Source organism: Pogonomyrmex barbatus, unplaced genomic scaffold (assembly GCF_055798465.1).
Source record: "Pogonomyrmex barbatus isolate J1 unplaced genomic scaffold, ASM5579846v1 scaffold2, whole genome shotgun sequence".
Taxonomy (NCBI): Eukaryota; Metazoa; Arthropoda; class Insecta; order Hymenoptera; family Formicidae; genus Pogonomyrmex; species Pogonomyrmex barbatus.
The window spans coordinates 22434048-22456763 of NW_028297116.1; the positions used below are offsets into that span (position 1 = coordinate 22434048).

The following is a 22716-nucleotide window of genomic DNA, read 5'->3' on the forward strand; positions in this document are numbered from 1 at the left end:
ATGTAATCGTGCCTTTGAAAGCGCGCGTACGCAATTTGCTTAGAGTGAATCACTCCATAATTATCCCATAAGGAGCCATGGCCGTGATTGTGTGTTGTCCGCAGTGATTCTTTTAATTTCACGATCGTATCCCTAATTACAAAACCGATCGTAACTATCTTTCCGACAACTACACTGAGAAACGAGTGTGCTTGTTTTTAATTTCAGTTTATTAATAGATTACACATATATAAAAAAATACATACAGAGAGCATTCATCAAAGAAAAAAAAAAAAAAAAAACATAGAAAAATCCAGAAAATCCAATCTTTATATGATATCAAAATTATCAAAAACTTTGAAACTCTTCTAAAGGATGTCACGTAGGAAAAATTTAAGAATAATACGAATATAAAAAAAAAAAGTAATGCATATCAAGACGGATATCCGTCAAATAATTTCAAAACTACGCTACTTCCTTCACTGCTCTCATTTTCCTGTGAAAATACATTCACCATCGTTGATACCATTTTGACAATGCATGCGTGCGCGCGAGAATAGAGATAAGTGTTCCCTTAATACGGAGATTAACTCAAAGGGATAACATTAGAGCCATCAATCAAGCGCTCGATCGAGTGGGACGTTAATGACGGTCGGTAGAATCGTTAACACATGTCTCCGCATCATTAAGCCACGTCAATAATACGCTTCGCTCGGAGATGTCGGCGCGTGACATAGCAACGGAGCTTCTAATGCCCGCGAATCACTCAAGATTCTCATTCACGGTCACGGTCATCTGCCAAGGCCACGAAAGCATTATCTCTCTTGCTTTAACACGGCTAAGACATGGTGAAGAAAAATGTCAATTTCTCTACCTTTATTTCGCGTTGCTACCAAATCTAGTCAAAAGTCCGCTATTCCTTCAGGAACATTAAGTAGATTATTTATTTATTATATTATCTCAAATCTCTTATTCGAGAGAAACGCAACGTATGCACTTTAGATCTCTAGGCAATCGTCTAGAGATTAAAATTCTTAAAAATTTTATACATATTGCGGCATCGCGGGGCTGCTCTTTCTCCTAGTCTTCTCCGCCTGTTGCGCGAGGATTGTTGAAGCCGATGACTTCTTTGTAGCGTCTATATTTTTACCGCTAAATCTTTCCATGGCTCTAGTATAAGAACCTGTGCAAATTCGACCCCAGACTTTACGATCCTCCGCACATTGTTTATTTCTTCCCTCACTGTACGTTCGCTGAATATCGCCCTTCTTCGCGACCCTGCAGACATCTTCCCTCTCCAGAGATGGACTGGAGCTCGCAGTGACTTGGACATCCTCCCATGACACGTTCACGTCAGATTGCACGCTGGATGGCGTAGGACAGCTGCTGTCGCTGGACAAAGAGGAAGATCGGATGAAGGATGGCGGTACCATCAGTTTCACTCGTTCTTCCGAGTGACCGTCGTTCGAGGGCGGTTCGCTTTTCGCGCGAGAATTCGTTTTGCAACCACCACCGTCTTGATTATCATGGACGAGATTGTCGTTCAAGATAATCTTCGCGATTGATGTCCTCTTTCTCAAATTTTCCAGATTTTCTTTAGGAGTACTTTGAGAACTGTCTACCCGTTGTAGGATATCCTTGAGATTCACATTGGTAGATTCAGTGCCGAAACTCGGTTTGGTTTGTTCGATATTCGTCCTAGGTATTTTAAGTCCAGATTTTCCATTGGTCACGACAGCATTCTTTTTAAACGCCTCGCGATTGTCGTCTTTGGTGGCAGCAGTTATATCCGGATATATGTAATTGGGTAATCTTTCCTTCTCTTTCTGGTGTATCGGAACAGCAATTCTTGGCTGTACTTCCAGTGGCTTTGGATGCTTTTCCTCATTTTTGTCCACGATCGTTTCCATCGTTTTACCGGACATAGCACCTTTCACGCATCGCTTATATTTTTCATTTATCGTAATATCGACGCTGACTTGAGTGTTCGTATTGTCAACAAAAATGCTCTGTCCGTTGCTATTCTCAGGTCGCAAGAGCGACCATCGATCCAAGGATAAGTTTATGTCTTCTTCCGGAATTATTAAGCCCTGCGAAATATCGATGTCATTTTTCTCAGCGCTCATCACCCTTTCATCCTTCGTGAGATCCTCCTTGTTCCGAGTCTCGTCCTCGTCATTATCATCATCTTCGTTGCCAGAATCATTATCAAGACTCTTCAAGATACCCTCGTTCTTCTCGTTGCGCTTCCTGAGTTCCTCCCAATTCTTTCGCGGCTTGTAACTTGTCTTCCGTCTGACGATCTTGCTCTCGGTAATGTTAATATCGGGGATGAAGAGACGCAGCGCCTTCGTGCCGGTCGGGAATGTCATCTCGTTGATTCGTCTCTCGGACATGATCGCTCTCAGACTCGTCTTCGAGGCAACCTCCTGATGCTTATTGAAGGCGGAGACCAGCTGCGCGACCGTGTACTTCGGCTCCTCGTTCTCCGACTCTGTCGAACGATCCTCCTTGTCGTCGGACGCCGCCGAGTTATTGGAACGACTGGACACATCGGAATGTTGCCGTTCGCAGGGACGTTTGTCCGCGCTGTCGTCGGACGCCACGTTGCGGCATAACGGCATTTCGTCGGAATCCTCTGTCAGGGTGTCCGACTCGACGGACTTGAGAGAATCCAGGTTCTCCTCCGATCCCGAGGTGAGTTTCTTTGGAGTCTGCGACGGTTCCGCGTTCTTCGCCGCGCGCTGCGGGTCATTACTCGATTCGACGTAGGAGTTACTTCGATCATCGTCGCTGAAGTCGTTCGACATCTTCGCGTCTGTTATTGAAACCGTTGGCATATTTTCATCAACCTCTCGCTCGATTTTTTCGGATGTTAAATCGATGTCTGATTTTACATCAACCATCATATGATCGTCATCGATCGGAGATGTGAATCTGGAGGACGCGATCTCGGCGCCAAGTTGCTTGAAAATCGGCAACATGTCGGTCTTGGCGCGCTGGTAGCTCTTCCTCCGTCGTTTCAGACACTCCAGACTTCTATAGATATCCAAGACACCTTGGGACTTTGATAGAGATCTCAGACCATATAGTTTCTCGCGGGACTTGCTGATCACAGGATTCATTGTGACGGCACCAGCTCGCTCGCAATTGATTGCCGAAGCAGACATTCCATTCAGCAGACATGCCTGAGACTGAACGCGATTCAGGCTGCGTATCTTCGAGAGTATACCGCGGCTGAGGCCTTGATTCAAATTAGCTTGGGACCGACTCTGTGCCTTATTCAACAGTCCTTGCGTCTGTTCCTGGTTTAACAGGCAGCTCTGGCTCGCGCAGCTCAGGCTGGTTCTGGAGGAATTCAGACTGGCCTGAGAATCCGCCGGGCTGGTGAATCCTTCGCTACCCGCCAAACTCGAGCGACTTCCAGTTAGACAATGGCTCAGACACATCTCGCTTTGACTGAGCATGCAATCTTGTAAGCCTTGTCGACGATGCTGCCGATAGCTCTGATGATCACTTTGAACATCCGCCTGGCAGAGACTCGCCTGGCTGGTCGCCTGGCTCATTAGCGCGGCTCTCCTCAGGTTCTCGCGGCTGACCACACGTTCCAGAAGAACCTCTCGTGACTTCGACAGGTACCTTCGCAGATGCGGCGACGCTTGTGTCGGGGCGCCGCGTAGCCAATCGTGGCGCAGGCATTGCTTCGCGGTCATTCGTGCACTTAGGAAATAATAATAGGAATAAAAATTACTTCTCCAAAGATTTTTAAAGATCTCCTCGAGAACCTTGAACATCTCGAAAATATATTTGCTTGAAAAACTCTTGAAAGAAGGACTCATCACTATTTTTTACCTTGGGTCTAGCACCAAGAGCTTCGCGACGAAGTCCTTCGCCTGCGCCGAGACATCCTCGAATAGCTCCTCGGGAAAATCCACCTCTCCCAAAGATATATTCTGAAAGGTTTCTTGATCGGTCTCGCCGCCAAAGGGCGAGAAGCCCGTCAGCAACACGTAGGTCGTGACACCGAGAGACCTGAAATGTGGATAATTTCGTAAAAAATTGGATGGAAATCCATTCCATTTATATACATATATCGCATTTATATACATATATCGAAAGGATAAGAAAATGGACATGAGGGGTTTGGCCTTACCACATGTCGGCTGCCAGCGTGATCGGCTCGTAATGCAATATTTCAGGCGCTGAAAGAGAAATGTAAACATATTATATATGTATGATATTGAATATATGGAAATGTACGCACAATAGAATTCAACGATCACACGTGCCGAGGTCTCCTCTCCTCCGCGTCCACTTATACTCCGTGTCCAGTGACCTCGCACGTGACATCACTCGGGCTCGCGAGCGTCATTTTTATTTACGTACGAAAATCGAATCGTGGGTTGGATCGCGCGCGGAGATGAGGCGAGCGCGAAGATCGCGAGACGAGATAATGCCGCGTCGGGAATTTGAGCTCTCTCTCTCTCTCTCTCTCTCTCTCTCTCTCTCTCTCTCTCTCTCTCTCTCTCTCTCTCTCTCTCTCCCTCTCTCGGACGTTTCGCCGCCTAAGATCGTCATTATTGATTCCCGGCTCCGCGCCCGTAAAGCTGTCCGTAAAAGTTTAGCGTGAGCGGAGCGAGGAGAGATATACGATCGCAATGACTGTTCCGGTCTAACGCCGGTCAGAACCGTCAGACCGGATTGCCTCGGCTGACGATACGATCTTAAACTGCCTACCCACCACCGACCCCGTTGATCCTATTATTTCGTAGACAGTGCGCGATCGTGCGCGGTGGCGACACGCATCAATTAAACCGCGTGGCGGGTAGTCCACCGGCCTGTTTCTTGCCTGTTAAACGGACGGATTTAGAGCACCCTGTGTCTTAACGGGCGTAACGGTTTCCACCTCCGACACCTCGCCGCTTGACATTTCGCTCGTACGGCGAATGAGAAAATGAGATCGGTGGGCGGGCGAGACTGATTGAAGCCGACATCGACGCGATGATTAATCGGTAAATAATTTTCGAGGAGTCCGAGGGAACACGTCGCTTTATTAATTGCAAATCGTATTTGGGCTTGCGACGCTCTGACGAAGTAGCATTGTTCGCGCGAGATCTCAATTTTCGCGAGGAAGAGACAGAGATAGAGAGGGAAAGAGGGACAGGGAGAGAAAGAGAAAAGAGAAAAAAAAGATCGGTACAAAGAAGGAACGTTAATCCATCGGTCGTCCAACTTTACTATTTACTTCGTTCCGCGACGTAAAGGTCACAACGTGTCGATTATCTTGCCTGGTAAACGGCACGATTTGAAGAGACCGACGTCAATTACGGCAAAGGGGGATCAAGGGGGAGGCTCGTAGCCGCGCGTGTGCGTATGCGTGCGCGTAACGGGGCACGGGGTTCCCCCCCCCTCCCCCTCGACTTTATTAAGGGCGTGCGTCTGTGCGGGCTCGGTAGCGTGCAATGAGGCTAACGTGTCAATTAATATCGATTATATTTGCGATCTCGCCGCGGTGATCGTCAATTAGCGGACCCAGATAATGATCGGTAGCAATTAAACCGCGCGGCAAAGAGCAAAGAGCGCGGACGTACCACCTGGACGAGTTTCCCCTCCGAAACAACGTCACGGTGACTCCACTGGTATCGAGTAATAATGCGCGGTACACGCTATCTCCTGACAGCCATAATGCGGCAATTTATATTTTTGTGTTCTTGATTAAGGAAGTTTGTCAAGCCGCTATCGGCGCCGATCTCTCGGCGATCTCTTAACCGACCGTGCTCCGAATTGCGGCGTGGCCGAAAGAGATTTATGGAGCGCGTTAAACTTTCGAAATCTTGAATAACGTTATAACGAATAACGTTAACGACGCGATTGAAAATTGGACGTTCCTGCTTGAAAGAGCGATATAGCATAATGAAAGACTTTTTGCGTTATTAAACAAATTTTTTTTCGGCTTCCTTAACAAGTATCTCTTTAAATAAGGCATATACTTCTGACGTATACAAATATTTTTTTTCTTTTGCATGCATATTATTCTTACATATTTTTATACCTTCCGTTGATCCATGCACATTATTTAAGGATTAAATTACAAGCTTCGTATCGAGCCGTATATAATCGAGAGATAGTAAATGCAGTGAGATCTTTAGAAGGTCGGTCACTCACCGACATAATCCGGCGTGCCAAGAATCTCCCGAACCTCCGTACCCTCGAGGATCACTCTTGAGATTTCAAAGTCGCACAGCTTAACGTCGCAGTCCGGGAAAGGACCCATCATGACCAGATTTTGAGGCTGGAAAAAATCATAAATCGTGCATATATCTACTAGAAAAAGCTTTGAGTAAACAGTCTCAAAAGTCTTCCTAAAAACTAACTCATTTTTTTATAAACCTCTCAATTTTAGTGTGCATGATCAATGTCAAATAAATTTAACAATTTTCTCCGATTTTTTATTTTATCAGTTTGGCTTCCGACAGGATCAACCGTTAATCGCCTCGTTCGCCAATCCGCACGATCAAATCGCGGCTTTATCTCGCGGAGCACATAGTTTCGCTGCGATCGCGTTCGCATTTCGAGAAGGTGAAACTGCCTGTCGTCGCGTTTTATTACGGTCGTAACCCGAGGGATGCGATCGGTCTTCCGCGTGCTCGCGCAGATAAGGACCGCGCGAGCATATTAATGGCGCGAGGAAGCGATTTCTGTATCGTGTTTCAGCGCGGCCGGTATCGTATGCCGGCATTTCCACCGGTCGATGGAATTTCGGTGTTACACACGTCGAATTCAATTGCGGAATCGCGATGCCACGATAACGCTTCGGCGTTATCCCGTTTCTCGAAGGCACGGGACTTGTGCGCAACGCTTCCGCATCCGGTGATCACGGTCACTTTATTTCGAATTCCACACTCGATTCCAGATATACACTTCGCGACAAAGAGAAACAGAGGAGAGCTCGATGAGCGCGGTGCACTGCCCGCGTGCAGGAACGTCCGTCTTCGTTTTTTTTTACGCGGCGATCCGGTGAATAGCGACGCTTGTCCGCCAATATAAATGCAATCGCCGATGCCGATTACAATTAGGTCGCTGTGTATTCGTATTGGTACTCCAACGCGGCCGATCGATCGCGGTCGAGGCAAATAATTAGTCGCGAAAGACATCGACGTGGAGTCTCGCGATATCATCCCGAGATAATTTATGATAGCGCATCGTGACGTGACGTGAAGGATAAGAAGCGCGCGAACTACCATCGCGCCGACAATACGCGACGGATCGCCGTGAATTCAAAGATATGCCGACAATCCAATTACCATAAATCGTCAGTGGTAATCGACATACGACGAAGGTCGCTGACTACCGAAGGCTCGATTATTGTAATCGCCGACATAATCTAGATCAACAACGATCTCGTAAGGGGTACATACATAACATATTCTATATATTCGATATATCGATCGTGATCGCAGAAATCGCAGCTTTCGTCAGCGGCCAGATCGTTCGGTCGAACGAGCCAAGCAAACGCATATACGTCGCGTACGCTCGCATGTGGAACAACGCACGTCGATTGAGCAAGATATGATAAAGCGGCAAGTCGGCTGTCCGTCGTAGGTGTGTCGGCGTTAAAAGATCGTCCGTTCTGTCTTTCTCATGGTAAATAAGAGCGTGTACACACGAACTGCTCCGGCTGCGCCGAAGAAGACGAAACGCGACGGAGGACGACCCTTTTTCGAGCGCCTGGTCGAGGCGCGCTCCGCGCTCGGTCAGCATCATCGTCGCTTTAGCGGGAGTGTGAGCCTTGGGCATTTTCACGTAGGCGCGCCTGAATATTCAAAGTTTCTCTTGGCCGCGCGCGACTAATAAATAATGACAAAAGACATAAAAATAAATCTCGCCGGCCCTCGGAGATACGTAATTCTCTCGACGGGGCCATTACGTGGCGGGAATATTACGCGGCCGTGCGCGCTCCCCGCGCGTCGGCTTTACGATCGTAATAATATCGCGCAGAAGCTCGCGAATGCGTGCAACCGAATGACAAGCAGGCTGTTCTCCAGTGGGAAGACCGTAAAGAATAATGCGCGGCTCGCAATCGCGCTCGCGAATCGAAACGGCGAACGCCGCCCATCCTCGTCCGCTGTCCTCTCTCTCTCTCTCTCTCTCTCTCTCTCTCTCTCTCTCTCTCTCTCTCTCTCTCTCTCTCTCTCTCTCTCTCTCTCTCTCTCTCTCTCGCTCGACTCGTCGCCTTTTTCAAAAGATTTATTTTCTCGCCAGATCTCGCGTTTTCCGTGAAACGCGTCTGTCGCGTTAAGCGCGAAGTAATTCCCATTCAGCCTGGCCTCTGCCGCTCGCGAACTGCGGAGAGATCGGATGACGCGATCTCGTTGTACGCGAACCTAATTTGCGATAGATTCGCTCGACGAAATAGGAAGCGCGACGTGAACGGAATCAGCGCAATGCGCTCTGTATCCCAAATACGCTAATCAAACATTTGGATTACGATATTAACTCCTCAAGGGATTTCGTTCTCGATTCGATTCTATTACAATTAAACAAATATCAAGTTTCGGAATATAATTTACACTAAAAGTATCAAGTAACACGCTGACGTACATGTCATATATATATAAGATGAAACTATTAATATATACTGTGCTAAAAGTGTGTTGATGTCTAGACGGTTTGATTAATCGCATCTCCACGAATTCTGTAAATTTTGTAAATTGCAAATGAAGACCAGCCGGAAACGGAGTTTTGATTTCAACAATTGCCTTGGGCGTTTTGTTAATAAATTTCTTTCGAACATTATGACATTTGTAAATATCCGATGATCGGCTCGCCGCGGGCCTTCCAGAAGGATACGATCGGCAATCCCACACGCATCGAATCGACGAAATCTTTTCACGTTGTCCAAACAGACGCGTGGGTTCGAGCGAATACGTCAAAGTCGTCTGATCGAAGCTGTTTGTTCTCTACGTGGAAAGGAGTAAATATATTGCACCTGGCTTGACCGGTGGTCTATGCTAATACGCCTCAGATATAAAATCGTATGCCAGGGGGCGTTACAGACATAAGGCTACTTGTCGATTGACTCGAATTCGAATACTTGATCAGGGGCATGCTGTGCGTCGATTTCCCCTTCGCGGGAACTCTCGGGTTATCGGGAGTTGCTCCGGTTATGGCAGGCCAGACGCCGGACACCCCACGGAGGAGGCAGGAACCAGGTGGTGAATCACCAAGAGCACGCACGACCGGCGAAGGAGCAGGGCGTGGTTCGCTGCAGCGCGAGAAGCTGCGTTCCGTCTGTTTTCTTCTCCTTCCTTTTTTCTTCTTTTTTTTTTCCTCTCTTCTCCGCGCGTCGCGAGCTCTCGCGATCGCTCGCTGCGAGATAGCATCTGCGCGCGCTCCCGCGGACACCCGCGTGTGGGTGGCAACTCGAACTCGAACGGCATCCCGCGATGACCCGAGACGAGAGCAAGAGTCGTTCTGTCCTGTTCTTGTTCATTTTTTTTTTCTCTCCTTTCCTTGTATTCCGCGAAGCGGTGTTTTCACGTAGTTGTCTCTCGACGCGGCGAGAGAGATCCGTCAGTGGCTCCTCTTTCCTCTCGACGCGAGTCAGCGTAGAAATCGCACGCGTAGAGCACGACTCGACTTCAGGGTTCATGTGCGAACACTCGATGGCGAATCTTCTTTCTCTCTCTTCTCCCCCTTTTTCTTTTTCTTTTCATGTTCGTGCTATATATGCCGCATCGCCAAATACGGCAGCGGCGTGTTTATGGAGCGCGGGAATAATCGTTCACGTCGTACGCAACGGCGCGTACTTACGTACATACGTGCACCGTAGTCGAACACTTCGCCGGCCGCGGCCGTAGCGCTTACGAAATAAATCAGGTGGTGCCCATTCGTCGGGGACTTGAGCAACGAGCAGTAGGTCGGAGTTAATTTATTGCGTCAATCCCCCTCCCCTCCCTCGTGTGCGGTAAACGCTAATCGACTCATAATCGACTGACGCGATTAACTCGATTCTAATCGGCATCACTCGACTCGACGGAGGCACTCTTTGTTTACTGCGCGGCAGTAATCGGACTCTCGGTTCTTCGTTGTGTGATGCAAATTGACTTTTAACTCACGAACGAGGATTGCAGACAAGAAGCGCAAGACGGACGATACCGAGTATTCCGCTACCTCGTTCGAGCATGTCGTTTCGAGCTGCTAAAGGCTTGACGACCTCTCTTTCTCTCTCTCTCTTCTTCCCCTCTCCCCCCCCTCTCTCTCTCTCTCTCTCTCTCTCTCTCTTTCTTTCTCTTTTGTGCTCTGGCGAGGATAACAAGGAGGAATCTTCTCGTCCGTAACGAGCAATTCCGATGACCTCGTCGGATCAAAATGCACTTTACGGCGCGAAGCCGTTTCTGCATGTTGTTGTCGTAAGTTGATTTTTTCCGCGAATGTCCACGCGGTTTTACAACTTGGCACCTTGTTCACCTCGCAACGCTAATCTGACTCAATATCGATCACCTTATTTTCTCGATTAGCGACGAGACGTACATATGTAAAAGTTATTCGAACGGCGCGAGATATATCGCACGATATTCTAGTGTGCTTTTAATCGGATCGACGAGGAATAGACAGTAATAGAACACTAATAAAACAACGATGAAAAATATTCAAATGTGAAGAGAGAATAGACAAAATATCACGAAATAAAAGCTCCCGGCTCAAATTAAATCCTCGGAGCGGAAGGTCGTCCCGCTTTCCGAGACTTCTAAGCCGCCGACGTTTTTACGCAGCGCTCAAACGGCAAAGGATTCTCTCGGGAGCGATAAAACAATGCCGTCGAGATTAAAGACCGTCGGAGATTAAAGACCCCTGGTGTAAATGTCGACGACTATGGTGCGATACCGACGACGCGTCTGCGCTCGGTCGAATGCCACTGGCGCATTTTATGACCGACAAAAAAGAAAATAAAGAAAAACGTCGCAAAAAATAAGGCAGTCCGAAGTGTTTGCCGTCTGAACGAAGCCCGGATATTCGGCAAAAAACAGAATCGTCCTCGAAGAATAAAGCGGAGCTCGAACCGGCTGTTGCACCTCGTCGCTCAATGGACGATTCATTCGTCCCGAGCTCGAAACGCTGTCCAATTTTCAGAGTGCTGACTAAGAAAGATCCCAAAATAATTCGTACAATCATTAATGAGAAAAACTGTTGTACCGAAAGTACTGAAGCGTCTGGCGCGCGGGTTCTTTTTGCTGATGAACAGCGAACGCGAAATCCACACCGTCGACTCGGAAGAGCGAAAATCTCGCTTGCGAAGATATATCAAGTTTCGAAAGTCCGGTTGGCTCGTTCGTTTTCCATTCGCGTTCGTCGTCGCGAACATGACGCAGTCTCTATCTCTTTTTTTTTTTCCTTCGTCGTGGAGAGTTCGCGGATAAAAGCAAGTTCGATTTTCGCGGAATAACTCGCTACGCTCTACGGATGCGATAAATTGCAGCAGGAACAAGTAGGTCAAAGTAGGTCCGTGTATTCGATTTCATTTGTATCCGATTCTTTTTCTTTTTTCTCATCGAATCGCGCTGTGATCGAAAAGCCCTACGATTAAACGTCAATCCCGCGCACGTATGTGTGTATATATGTACGTGAATGTGCCTTTGTCAGTACTTTGTCTGTAAATGGCAATCCCAATTTGTTTCAAGAGCTTATCGTTCATCGTCTCATGCAATCGATAGCGCGACTGATCGCAATTAATGCTCTCTTTCATCTGCGGCGCGTTATATCGCTTTTGCGGAATAGAATCTGTCGCTCGCAATGAACCGACCGATATGTTCGATTAGCCGACTACGCCATTGAGATACAGCGGATACAGAGGAATATGCGATCGATCGTTATATCGCATATAAATCGACGAGGAATAAACCCGACGTTGAGAGAGAACCTGGACCGTGAAATTTTCCCGCGCAGTCTTTCTCGCGTTTTCATCCCGGCCGCGCACGGGCGAGCACGGAGAAAACAGTCGGAAATTTCTGGCGGCGCAGAGTCGAGTTCCGGGATCCGGATATACGGAGAGAAGCGTGACAAGTTCGCATCGACCTTTTATGGGTCGAACTTACCTTGATGTCCAAATGGGCGATATTTCTCTCGTGGAGGTAGGCGAGTCCTTCCACTAGCTGCCGCACAAAGTGTACGACGTCACCTTCGAGGGGCACCAAATCGCCGTCGATGAGCGTCTGCAGATCGCCTCCGGGCGCGCTGAAAAAGAAATCGTCGTTTCTTGGGATAATGTAGTCGGAGATGGACGATGTGTTTAGGATGTTCAGTTTCACATCGTTAACCGAAATATAAAAAAATTTCTTTCTTTATTATTTTCTCAATTAATCGCAATCTTCATGGCAATCCCTCTCTAAGAAGGATAATAATTAATATTGAGAAAATTCGTGAATCTATTTGGTCAAAAGGAAAGAAGAAAGACGTTGGTAGACTTACTATTCCATGACTAAGATGATTTCCTTTGGCGTCTCGTAGACATCGTGCAGCCTAACGACACGTGGCGATTGCGAGCACAGGGACAATAGAGCAATCTCGTGTCTCAGCTCCGCGCTACAGTCGGCGTTGAATCGACTCCTGGATGAGTATTTGGCCGCATAAAGTATGCCGGTCGATCGCGACCTGCAGCGGTAGACTCTCGCCCATTGGCCGCTGTTAAGTTTAACAAATCCCTTGTTAATATTTTACGCTGATCCTTCGGAAGAAAGTGAAAGAGAAACGCTGACCTTCCCCTTATCGCCGTAAGACGTAATACTCCATTTATTTTAATCTTAAAACGACGTTGAAAAATTGCCGGAGATAAATTGTATAAGATATGAAATGACGCGGGAGAATAAAATAAAAGCGTAGCGCACTTTCAATATGATGGAGAGCGACGGTACAGTTTATACTCGCAATCGTCTATACACATCGCGCGACTATACACACTCGAGCGGATGCAGCTTCGATGCAGCTTCGACTTTTAATGCCGCTTCACTTCGCGTTTTCACGTTGAATTCTTTTCGGCCTTGAAAAACGGAGTCGATGCCCGAACACCACCGCCTTGGCATCCTCCATTGCTACTTCGAATATTTTTCTTTCCACAACGTTTTTTCTCTTTTCCCTCCACTCGTTGCATTCTTCTTTCTACGCGACGTTGGAGCTTTCCAAAAAAAAAAAAAAATCCCCAGAGATTTTCGATTATCATCGACTTGGTCTTTATATTTCCTATCAAACCGAATTCATTTTACGTTCATGTTTTTTTTTATCCGCAAGAATCCATTTCGACTTTCATTTTGCTACCAGCATTTTCATCGTTCTCTCGCTGTTTCAACGACATTTTACTCGCTATTAGTTTATTTCACGAAGTGATCTGTATTATTTATTGATCTATATTATTTGCAATCCCGAGTGTGCTCCTCATCGTACTGAGAATCTCGCACTCGCCGTCGAAGATTCCGGTCGTCTCTTCGGCAAGGTCGACACAGCGGCGCCTGGCAAGGCTGTGCCCGTAATGCGTACCTCACGTTTTCACCCACTGTTTAAGCGAGTGAGCGCCTCTATCCACGGGAGAATGTGTTACATAAACGGCGGTGAGTCCATAAGATAAAATCATAGACGGTACCATTAACTTTCTACATTGAAATCATAAATATCCCGGTTGTCATATTTTTCGTCCGCTTAAGGTCCGACCATCGAGAATTCTTTGCGAAATATTTTTATATTTTTGTACCTTTCTTTCTTGCGATTGACCAATTAAAACAAAAAAATGTGAGGGACACGTCGTATTTAAAATTGGGAATCGGAAATGCGATCGCGTCCAGGGGATCGCCGTGAGAAACGTGCCTCGCGTGCAAATCGACGGCGACTCATCGCCGCGGCAATATCCGCCGCGTCCTTTCGCGGTCACGAAGATAAGGATAATGAGCATCTGATAGCGGCGTCACGCAATTAACTTTAATCGATTCCAATTTTAAGGCCGTGTGCGCCGGTGTACCCGTGGAATTTTTCCGTCCCTCCTACCCGGAGAGATATACGCGACGTCAAAGGCGCGCGGAACGGAGAAACAAAGGAAGCGACGCCAGACAGAGAGAGTGATACACGCCGCAATTTTTCCTGCCCTTTACCGCGGGCTCAAGGCTCGTTTCCAAAAGTAATTACCGCGATCGCAGAGAGCCGGGCATCAAAGAACGCGCGCATGCACACGGAGAGGAGTGCGTTGAATCGGCGAGACGCGGGATAATATCCGCTGTGTACGGCGCAACGATTAAAGCGTTCGCTATTATTAAAGATCAGGTGGAAAATCATAGAAAATTGGATTTCAGCGATGGATCGCTTAATAATGGCGATATCGAGGGATATTAAAAGAGTCGAGTGGAGAAACGCGGCTGGGTAATTTGCGAAAGTTTATATCACCCAACGGAGGATGATTCCGTCGGTTACCTCGATTAATTGCAAATAAAGACGTAGGCGTCGCGTCGATAAAAAAACGTCCGATTGTCCGGGATTCGCTTCAATTTAAGTCGCTGTATCTCATTCAACAAAGATGTCGATTTCGATTCTCATTATATCAATTTTACGGGGGAGGAGGGGGGACAAGAAACCGGAGAGAGGAAGATGGAAAAAATGAAAGGAACGCGATACGCGGGAGATGCAAGATCGTGACAAATGCACGCACGCGCGCACGCACGGTGCTGTCTCCATAAATATGCACGATTACATCCGTAACTCGGTCCAACTCGGTGTACGGCGACTGTTTATGTATTACGCGAGACGCCTTTGTGCTTGCGCCAGCCAACAGGTAAATCAGCTTCATTAGCGATGCAAACGCGCTGCGAGAAAATCACGGCGGCTGATATCGGGGCGCGCACCAAGTTATCAGTGCGCGCACCGACGCTATTCCGAGAGAGAAATTAAAACAACCCATTACCACACCCATGAATATGAAACGTCTTAAAGTCCACGCGAGTGAGCCCCCTTGTCACGCCTTCACGAAACGGAGCCGCTATATCGGTTTCGGTTAATAACCGACCGATCGACACCGTCCCGATTAATCCGAGTATGAGTACCCCGCTGAGAAACCGGTACTGTCGTATCCCACATTTATCGATTTATTTATTTACTCGTTGCGGGTTGGGGGTTGACAACGTTGACACGATGTCGCAAACGCGATCGCGTAAACCGAGGCGAACAGCTGAATATGCCCTGACGCAATTAAAGCTCCCGGACGATCGACAATTTACATAGTTCCGCGGGATTTAAAACCCCGATGAATTCGACGATAGATCGATCATTATTATTCAGAAAATGGCGACCACACACGCGGGAGTCATCAAATCGATCAATTTTACAGAAATGAAGGTGGCTCGACGACGACGGGATAACAACGCGGATTAATCATGAGCGAGACCCGCACTATGTCCGTAAATGTCCCGTGTGTGCAACACGCGCGTTTCGTGCGACTCTAAATTAAATTATTAGCTCGAGAGAAATTGCAGCAATTGGGCAATCGGCGTCCTATTACCGACGCCCCGTCACTATCGCCTCGTCATCGCCGCTGATCATTACGGGCCGCCTAATTCGCGCGGCGATTAGCGGCGATGCAATAAATATGATTAATGCGCGACGCGCGTCACGTATCGTTGCGCACGTATATTGCTACCGTGAGTAACGCTTTGACAAATTACGCGTCGCAGCCGAGGGCGATTAATCATTGTGTGGCTCGTTGCACGCGATGCGAGCTGCGACGAGGAGCGACGAGATCGTCGGGAGTAAATGACGTGAGACTCGCCGAGTGAGACTCGGCCGAAAAGTTTCGTTTAGGAACTCGGATCACTCACGGATTTATTATTCCAAGTGATCTCGTCTCAATTTATTCATGAGACGTTGCATCGCCGTTTGCATGTGCAACGATGACATTTTATGTTTCGATCGAACGATGCTTTAGAAATCCACGCTAGATATTTTCGGCGAACTTTTACGCGACTCTGAAAATCGTATTACGAATCGTGAATGGACTCACCTCGCGAATGGTTTTGGATCGATCTCGTAGTGTTCCGTGATGGGCCCCGTCTTGACCACCCTGGCGAGTTGCGTCTCTTGAACGAGCACCAGGCCCTCCTTCACGTGTTTCTCGCTCCACTGCACCCTGCATCTTCCCCTGCATCTCTCCTCGTTGACCGCCCGCTCGTTCGCCCGCCTCGTCTTCGCACATTTCGCCGAAGACGCTTGCAGATTACGATGCTGCGGCCTGGGTGATGTCTTCCTGGTAGATGACATGGTGGGCGCCTGATGACTCGATTGGTGATAGATCATCATACAGCCGTATCGCGAGTTTTTTTCCTATATCGCGCGCCCGGCGGAGATTTCAACGCTTGGAGGGCGCACTCGCGTTTTACCTAATCTCCAATCTCGTATTCTCTTTCCGCGAATCTTCGCAAATTTGCAGCAGATCTATTCAACAACCGCGCTACCCCGACGCACTTTCCTCAAGCTTCTCGTCGGCGGACTCGCGGACCCGCGATCTCGATCCGCACACTCTCGCTCTCGATCCTACGGCTTGCACACTCTCCGCGCTCGATCTCCTCTCGATCGGCCACGCACACGGAGCGAGCCGAGGCGCGCGGTGTCATTCTATCATCGTTGAGGCGACGGTTTCTACCTCGCTATGCGATCGACGTCGATCTTTACATCTTGCGGCCGCGAGAGAGCGAGAGAGTGAGAGAGAGAGAGAGAGAGAGAGAGAGAGAGAGAGAAACAGAGAGATCGCGTGGCTCACGGTCCAGCGCCGAGTCTGAAACTGACCGCCGCCGGAGCCAACCAGAGCACGAATCTCCTTCCGCGCGCGCGCGCGCGCGCACGCACGCACGCACGCATGCACGCACGCACGCTCGCTCTTCTCCGCTTCGTTTTCTTCCTTCTTCGCGCGCGCCGGAGAGCACGCCGTAAGTCCGATACCGACACGCCGAGACCCCAGCCGTTTCCCTGGACCACCTCTCGATCCTCCCGCATCCTCCCGCCGCGATTCTCCTCCTCCCAGGGTCGGCTTGAAATCCTCCTCGCGGTTTGACTTCGTAATTATAGGTGGACATGAAATAGCGCTTCAATATGTAAATAAAATAACGAGTCTCATTGTTCCTCTCGCGCGAGAGAAAGAGACGCGCGATTCACGACGCGATTCTGACGATTTGTCTACCGACTGCATACATGTGTAGACACATACATTGAGACCACAATGAAATTACCCGTGTACACGTATATATAAAAATATAAAAAGATATACGCACGATATTGGGTATATCGTGCGTATTACATATAACGCAAAGATAAAATAATTGAAAATAATTTCATATGATCAGAGAGTACAAATTGTGAAAAGTGAAAGTATTACCGTGGAAAGTATTACCGTGAATTTTTTACGATCGTGTCTCTCGATTGAATCTTTACTACATTTCACTACATTTCAAATAATTTGAGACCAGGACCCATTTATTCGGGCTAACGACCGTTCGATAGCCCACTCATAGAATAAGAGCTGACCATACGTTGCCACTTTTAAACGATATGTCCCACTGCCCACTCAGTCCTCGAAACGTCCTACTTTTCCGAGCTTGCATTCGCGATATCTTAAAAATAGATAGCGTTAATTAGTCATTTACCTACGCGATATTTCCGCTTGGCTGATCCTTCGAACGGTTTATGATTATCGCAAATTATTAATTTCGCCGCTATTTCGCCTCATGAGTCAACCGAGTGCAAGAATACCTGCAGAACGAGGATTCACGGAAGTGTCAGCGCACAAAGAAACATCCCGAATCGCATTGCGATCGACATGCATGCGGGAGCAACTTCGACGTAGAACCTGGAAAGGAAGCGGTTCGCCGTGTGTCAGAAATTTTACTTTCCCTCTCCTTCCTCCCTCCTCTCCCCGAGGCGCAACTTATGCACATGCATAATGGACTCGAATGGTCCGAACATCTACTCGCTGCGATCGCGCTGCGCGACTGGATTCCACCTACGTCAGAGAGAAGATACTCCACAGCATCATCGTCGCCGTCATCGTCGCCACTACTACACTGTCAAAAACTGGCGCCGTGGACGCAACTAAAAGTAGCGACAGCAACAACAACGACGACGACGACGACGACGACGAGACATCCGCATTCAGCTCGGAAAGAAATTGAGGAAGAAGAAAAAGAAGAAGAACGTCATGGTCGGGACTGGACGGGAAGAGGACGTTGAGGAACGCCTCAGGTCAAGGTTGACAGGACTTCTTTAGGAAATGTTCGGGAAATTTTTAGATCGCTCTAACCCAGAACAAAAATTTATCCACATCGAATATTGTGTTTATGTCTCGTGGAAAATGGCCGTCCTTTTGTTTGCGCCGAGGAGGAGTATCCCCGCTCGTTTCAGGAAGAGATCCGTGTAATCGGATCGACCTTTAACTTCTCTCGTTACAATAATGGAGGCTGGTCGAAGGGCCGATCGCGCGGTAATTGGAAATTACCGTGTCGTCGCGCATGGTGGGTCACGAGAGCGCTCTCGAGAGCGCGCCAACAAAAATGCGTTCACATTGGCGTCGGGCGCGCCGGGCTCCTTTCCGACGGCGGATTTATCGAGATAACCCTCGGTTCGTTCAGTTTAATCCGGAACGAATCGCCCCCATCTTTGCCAGCGTGTGGAGAAGCCCCGAGAGCGAGAAGATCGCGAGAAAAATCTTCGCCGGTATCGCTGAGAGAGATCTCTCGACTTAGACTTCTCGGCAGATCGATTCTCCCGTACCCGCACCACTGAGGAGATGAGAGAAACAAACACACACGAGTCTCGGCGCCATCGGAGCACGGAGGCCGGCTAATTTTTTGTGTTTGACGCGAACATTTTCGCTCTTTATCTCGGACCCGAGAGAGGTGGGCGCGCTTGTACGAGTGTTAATATGTTAATGAAGAAGGAGAAACTTTACCTTCAAAGTTTTCATCGCTTTCCGGAAACGTGGCTGAAGTGTCAATTTGAATTCGCTTATGAGATATGTGGATTATCGCCGATACTTTAAAATAATTAATAAATATGTCCGAGATCGGACATATGTTATATCTAAGAAAGAGGCCTACCTCTCGGAGTTAAGCCGTCCGTTCGTCAAGAACACCGAGAGTAGTATCATTTCCTTTGTAACATCGCATAAAAGTGGAGCTAAGTTCAACGCCACGTATCGCGTGGGACTAACGATAATTAAGTTCAACCTGGATGCGCAGAAGGCGGCGAGGAGAAAGTGCCACCGTGTGCGCGCGGCTCGAGAGAAGCACCCGCGCTTGTTTACGATGGAATTCGCCGCCGATGGTCGCAGAAGGCTGGACCAATGTCTCGTTCATAAATACGTCGTTGCGTGTATCTTGTAAATTCGATACCAGCATAATCGTTGGCTTTCCGATAAATTATTAAACTATTTAACGCGCGTATATGTTACACTCTCTCTTTCTCCCTCTCATTATCAACGTATATAAATTGGGATAAATTTTTTTTCAACCGAAGAATTAACTATCCCTCATATTTTGCGTCGACTAAAACTCCGATTACCGGGCCGAGAATCTTTCGCTGGCGTAAATGCCGGAGGAGGAGGAGACTGAAAGAGGACATTTCGCGTCATTCGCGCGATCGAGGCGCGCTGAAAAGAAAGGGAAAAAAGAAACTGGTTCGAGCCGGTCGTCGAAGGTAGGTTTCGAACCGCGAATAGACGAACGGCTGCTCATATCCTTGGCATGATCCACGCCGGCCTGTGGCGATCTCGCTTGGTGCTAATTGCCGGTACTAATTGCTTGTCACCGCGCTCGTCGCGACGTTGGAATATTCGCACGTACTCGCTTCTACGTACGACACCGAATACTCCTGGGGATACGAGGCACGTCGCATGCGCGACACGATGACTGTCGATTCCGACAAAGGACCGACAAAGAACATTCCGCGAATGTTTACACAGACGGTGTCTCATGGGTCTTTACGCGAAACGCTTGCACGCGCGCGCGAGCTCGAGAGCGGAGGCCGTTGCTACTTTGTCGCTTTGTAGCCGAGGTGTAGTCTCAACGATTTATTTCTCCGGACACTCGGATAATCACACGACTGAGATCCCATGGAGATCGGATTCGTCTTCACGGAATGTCGCGATATTGATTTAAGGAGAAATGCAGATCGGATGTCGCGAAACGATCCTCTCGCAAATTTAAGATCGTATTGATATTGCAAAACTATGACATAAAAAAGAAATATTGTAATTAGAAATAATTTTAGAGAGAGAGAGAGAGAGAGAGAGAGAGAGAGAGAGAGAGAGATATCTTTTGCGATTGAAATATCTGCGATCCATCTCACGTTGCTGATTTCTGTTTTTGCGACGCAGGCAAATTACACTTCACTTCGGGAAAATGATTTCGCGAGAGCGACTGACACGGCCGGATCGGTGTTTAAAATCTAAATTCGCGCTTGCCGATACACAACGCGGAAACGAGGAGGATGCAAAAGGCTTACACCGATAGACGCCGGTAATATTATTCATTGAGGCTTTCACGGATGTCGGCAAGTATTAAAGCGAGGGGGAGATTTTAGCCGACGTGGATTCTATTTCGCGACGTCGGACGTCGGCTCACGTCACTGTCGCGCCGAGAGTACGCCGAGGAAGAGAGGCGCGGATTACGCGGTTTCGTTTAAAGTTTCAATTTAAAGCGAGACTCATCTAATGACCCATCTAATCTGCGGAGATGTTTGTAGACTAGCCGTTATCGTCGATCGAGCGCATTTTTTTTTTTTTTTCACAGCGTTACATAGTTAACTCTGCGTAGAATTCTTACATCCGCTCGTGTACCATACGTTTACCTCGCGGTGTCCGAAAGGTCAAGCCTCCAACTTTCCAGCGGCTGTCGTGATCGATCGGATAACTCGGAAAAGCAGCGCCGTTCGCAGAAGGAAAGAGAGACGTGGCGAGGTCGGGCCTCTTCTATCGTGCCGTATTCGAAATCAATTATCCCGCGTGTGTGTGTGTGTGTGTGTGTGTGTGTGTGTGTGTGTGTGTGTGCGACGGCGCGCTTAATGATTTCTGTTTATAGATCTGCCTCCGTATTGCAGATGCGATAAATTCATGCCGCGCGTCATTGTTGACTTTGATAGCTCGTTATTTGCGGCACTGTCCTCGGCGCGTCTGCATTGGCGTCTTCGCGGGCAATAAAATCGGTACGTCTCACTTTCGTGTCGCGACGGGACGAAACGGGGGCGAAAAGCCGGCGCCGACGACCTCAAGGAGTCTTCCGGCACGGCTGCCCCGAGGGAAAAATCTTATCGTCGATTTACGAGCTTGACGCGCGACCGGTCGATCGCACGAGAAAGAGCTCTCCGGGCGCCTTCCTTCCATTTCGAGCGCGGAACACGTGGCTCCTTTTGAAGATCGAGACTTTTATCGTCGCGCACGAGTAAAATTAGAACCCCGATATGATAAAGGCCCCCGGCGAGAGGCGAAGGCATGCCGGGTGGTCAACGAGCGACAACTATAAATAATCCGAACAAAACTCGTCGGGCCACTCGCGCGAATTAAGGAACTCACGTCGCTGTGAAGAAAATTTCTATTTATACGAGTGTCGTATTTTACCTTTGTTATATACGCCGAATTCGCGTGCGCCGACTCTCCGAGAGCGCGGGATATTATTTACATAACGAAGCGAACGAAGAGGCTCGGCGGCGATCGCCGAGAAATGCAAATTGTCGATTACCATAAAGGAAAAACGATGGTACGATATATTTGCGGCAGGTTACACGTAACGCGCGCATATGTGCGTGTCGCACACGTGCGACTTCTCCGCGATTTACGATCTTAGAATTAGACACAATAGGAACGACCCGACTCTCACGGCTAATAATCGTGACCTGTCGTCGTATACGGGACGTTACACGTTGACGCTCGACGAACGTTCGTGTCGACGCGAGCGTTGTCCAGAATTTGCAAAGATCTCCGCTTAAAAGGATCTCTCGGAGGGGCATCGAGAGATTTTCGTGAGATACTTCCGTAAGGAGAGTCAGAATGAAAACGAAGACAAAGCGAGACAAGATGGACCTAAATCTATCGCTTATTGCCGAGGCGAAAGTTATCGAATTTCGCACGGCACGCCGGGAGAGGTCAAGAACAGCTTTAATCGTCGCGTTAATGACGCGACACGCGGTGCGAATAGACTTTTAAATCCGCCAGGGTGAAAATCGGACTCTGCCTTGTAATTAAGCGGCTCGCCGCGGTGCTCGTTTCGAGACTTGGAGCGATTCCACGTGTGCGTTGTATCTTCCTCTCTCTCTCTTTTTCTCCTTCAATTTCCCTCTCTTTCTTACTCACCACGGTGGTTGCGCAGCGTGAGCGGGATGATTCGCACCCTGACCTGAACGTTAATTAACGAATTATCATTCGACAGCGGCGAGCGGCGGCGGCGGCGGCGGCGGCGGCGGCTGAGCGACTTTATTTGGTCGCGCCAGGTGTTACGATCGGCACGCCGGCGTTGATTTAGCAATTTCTAGGCGCCACAAATCGCCAAGTAATCGCTCGTCGCCCCCGGCAATTTCCATTATCGGCACACCGAGAGGCTGAGAGTCTCACGAAGGCCGTCGTCACGGCGGATAAAGTGGAAAGAGACACGCAGCCTCCGTGTCTATGCGTTATGTTGTCGTCGTCTCTCATTTTCCTGAAAAATTCCACGTGGCCCGAATGAAAGC

The 22716-nt window shown here is 48.4% G+C and overlaps 1 protein-coding gene across 1 annotated transcript; it reads right to left on the minus strand.

Annotated features, from left to right (window-relative positions):
• Window positions 1–191: 191 nt before the first annotated feature.
• On the minus strand, window positions 192–17157 carry LOC105430181 (uncharacterized). The gene is made up of 7 exons (XM_011643583.3): window positions 16010–17157; window positions 12448–12660; window positions 12075–12213; window positions 6145–6271; window positions 4133–4181; window positions 3832–4011; window positions 192–3699 (listed from the first exon to the last, which is right to left on the minus strand). Exons 1-7 carry the CDS (start codon window positions 16303–16305, stop codon window positions 1023–1025), a joined length of 3681 nt encoding a protein of 1226 aa, XP_011641885.2. The 5' UTR covers window positions 16306–17157; the 3' UTR covers window positions 192–1022.
• Between the last annotated feature and the right edge of the window lie 5559 nt (window positions 17158–22716).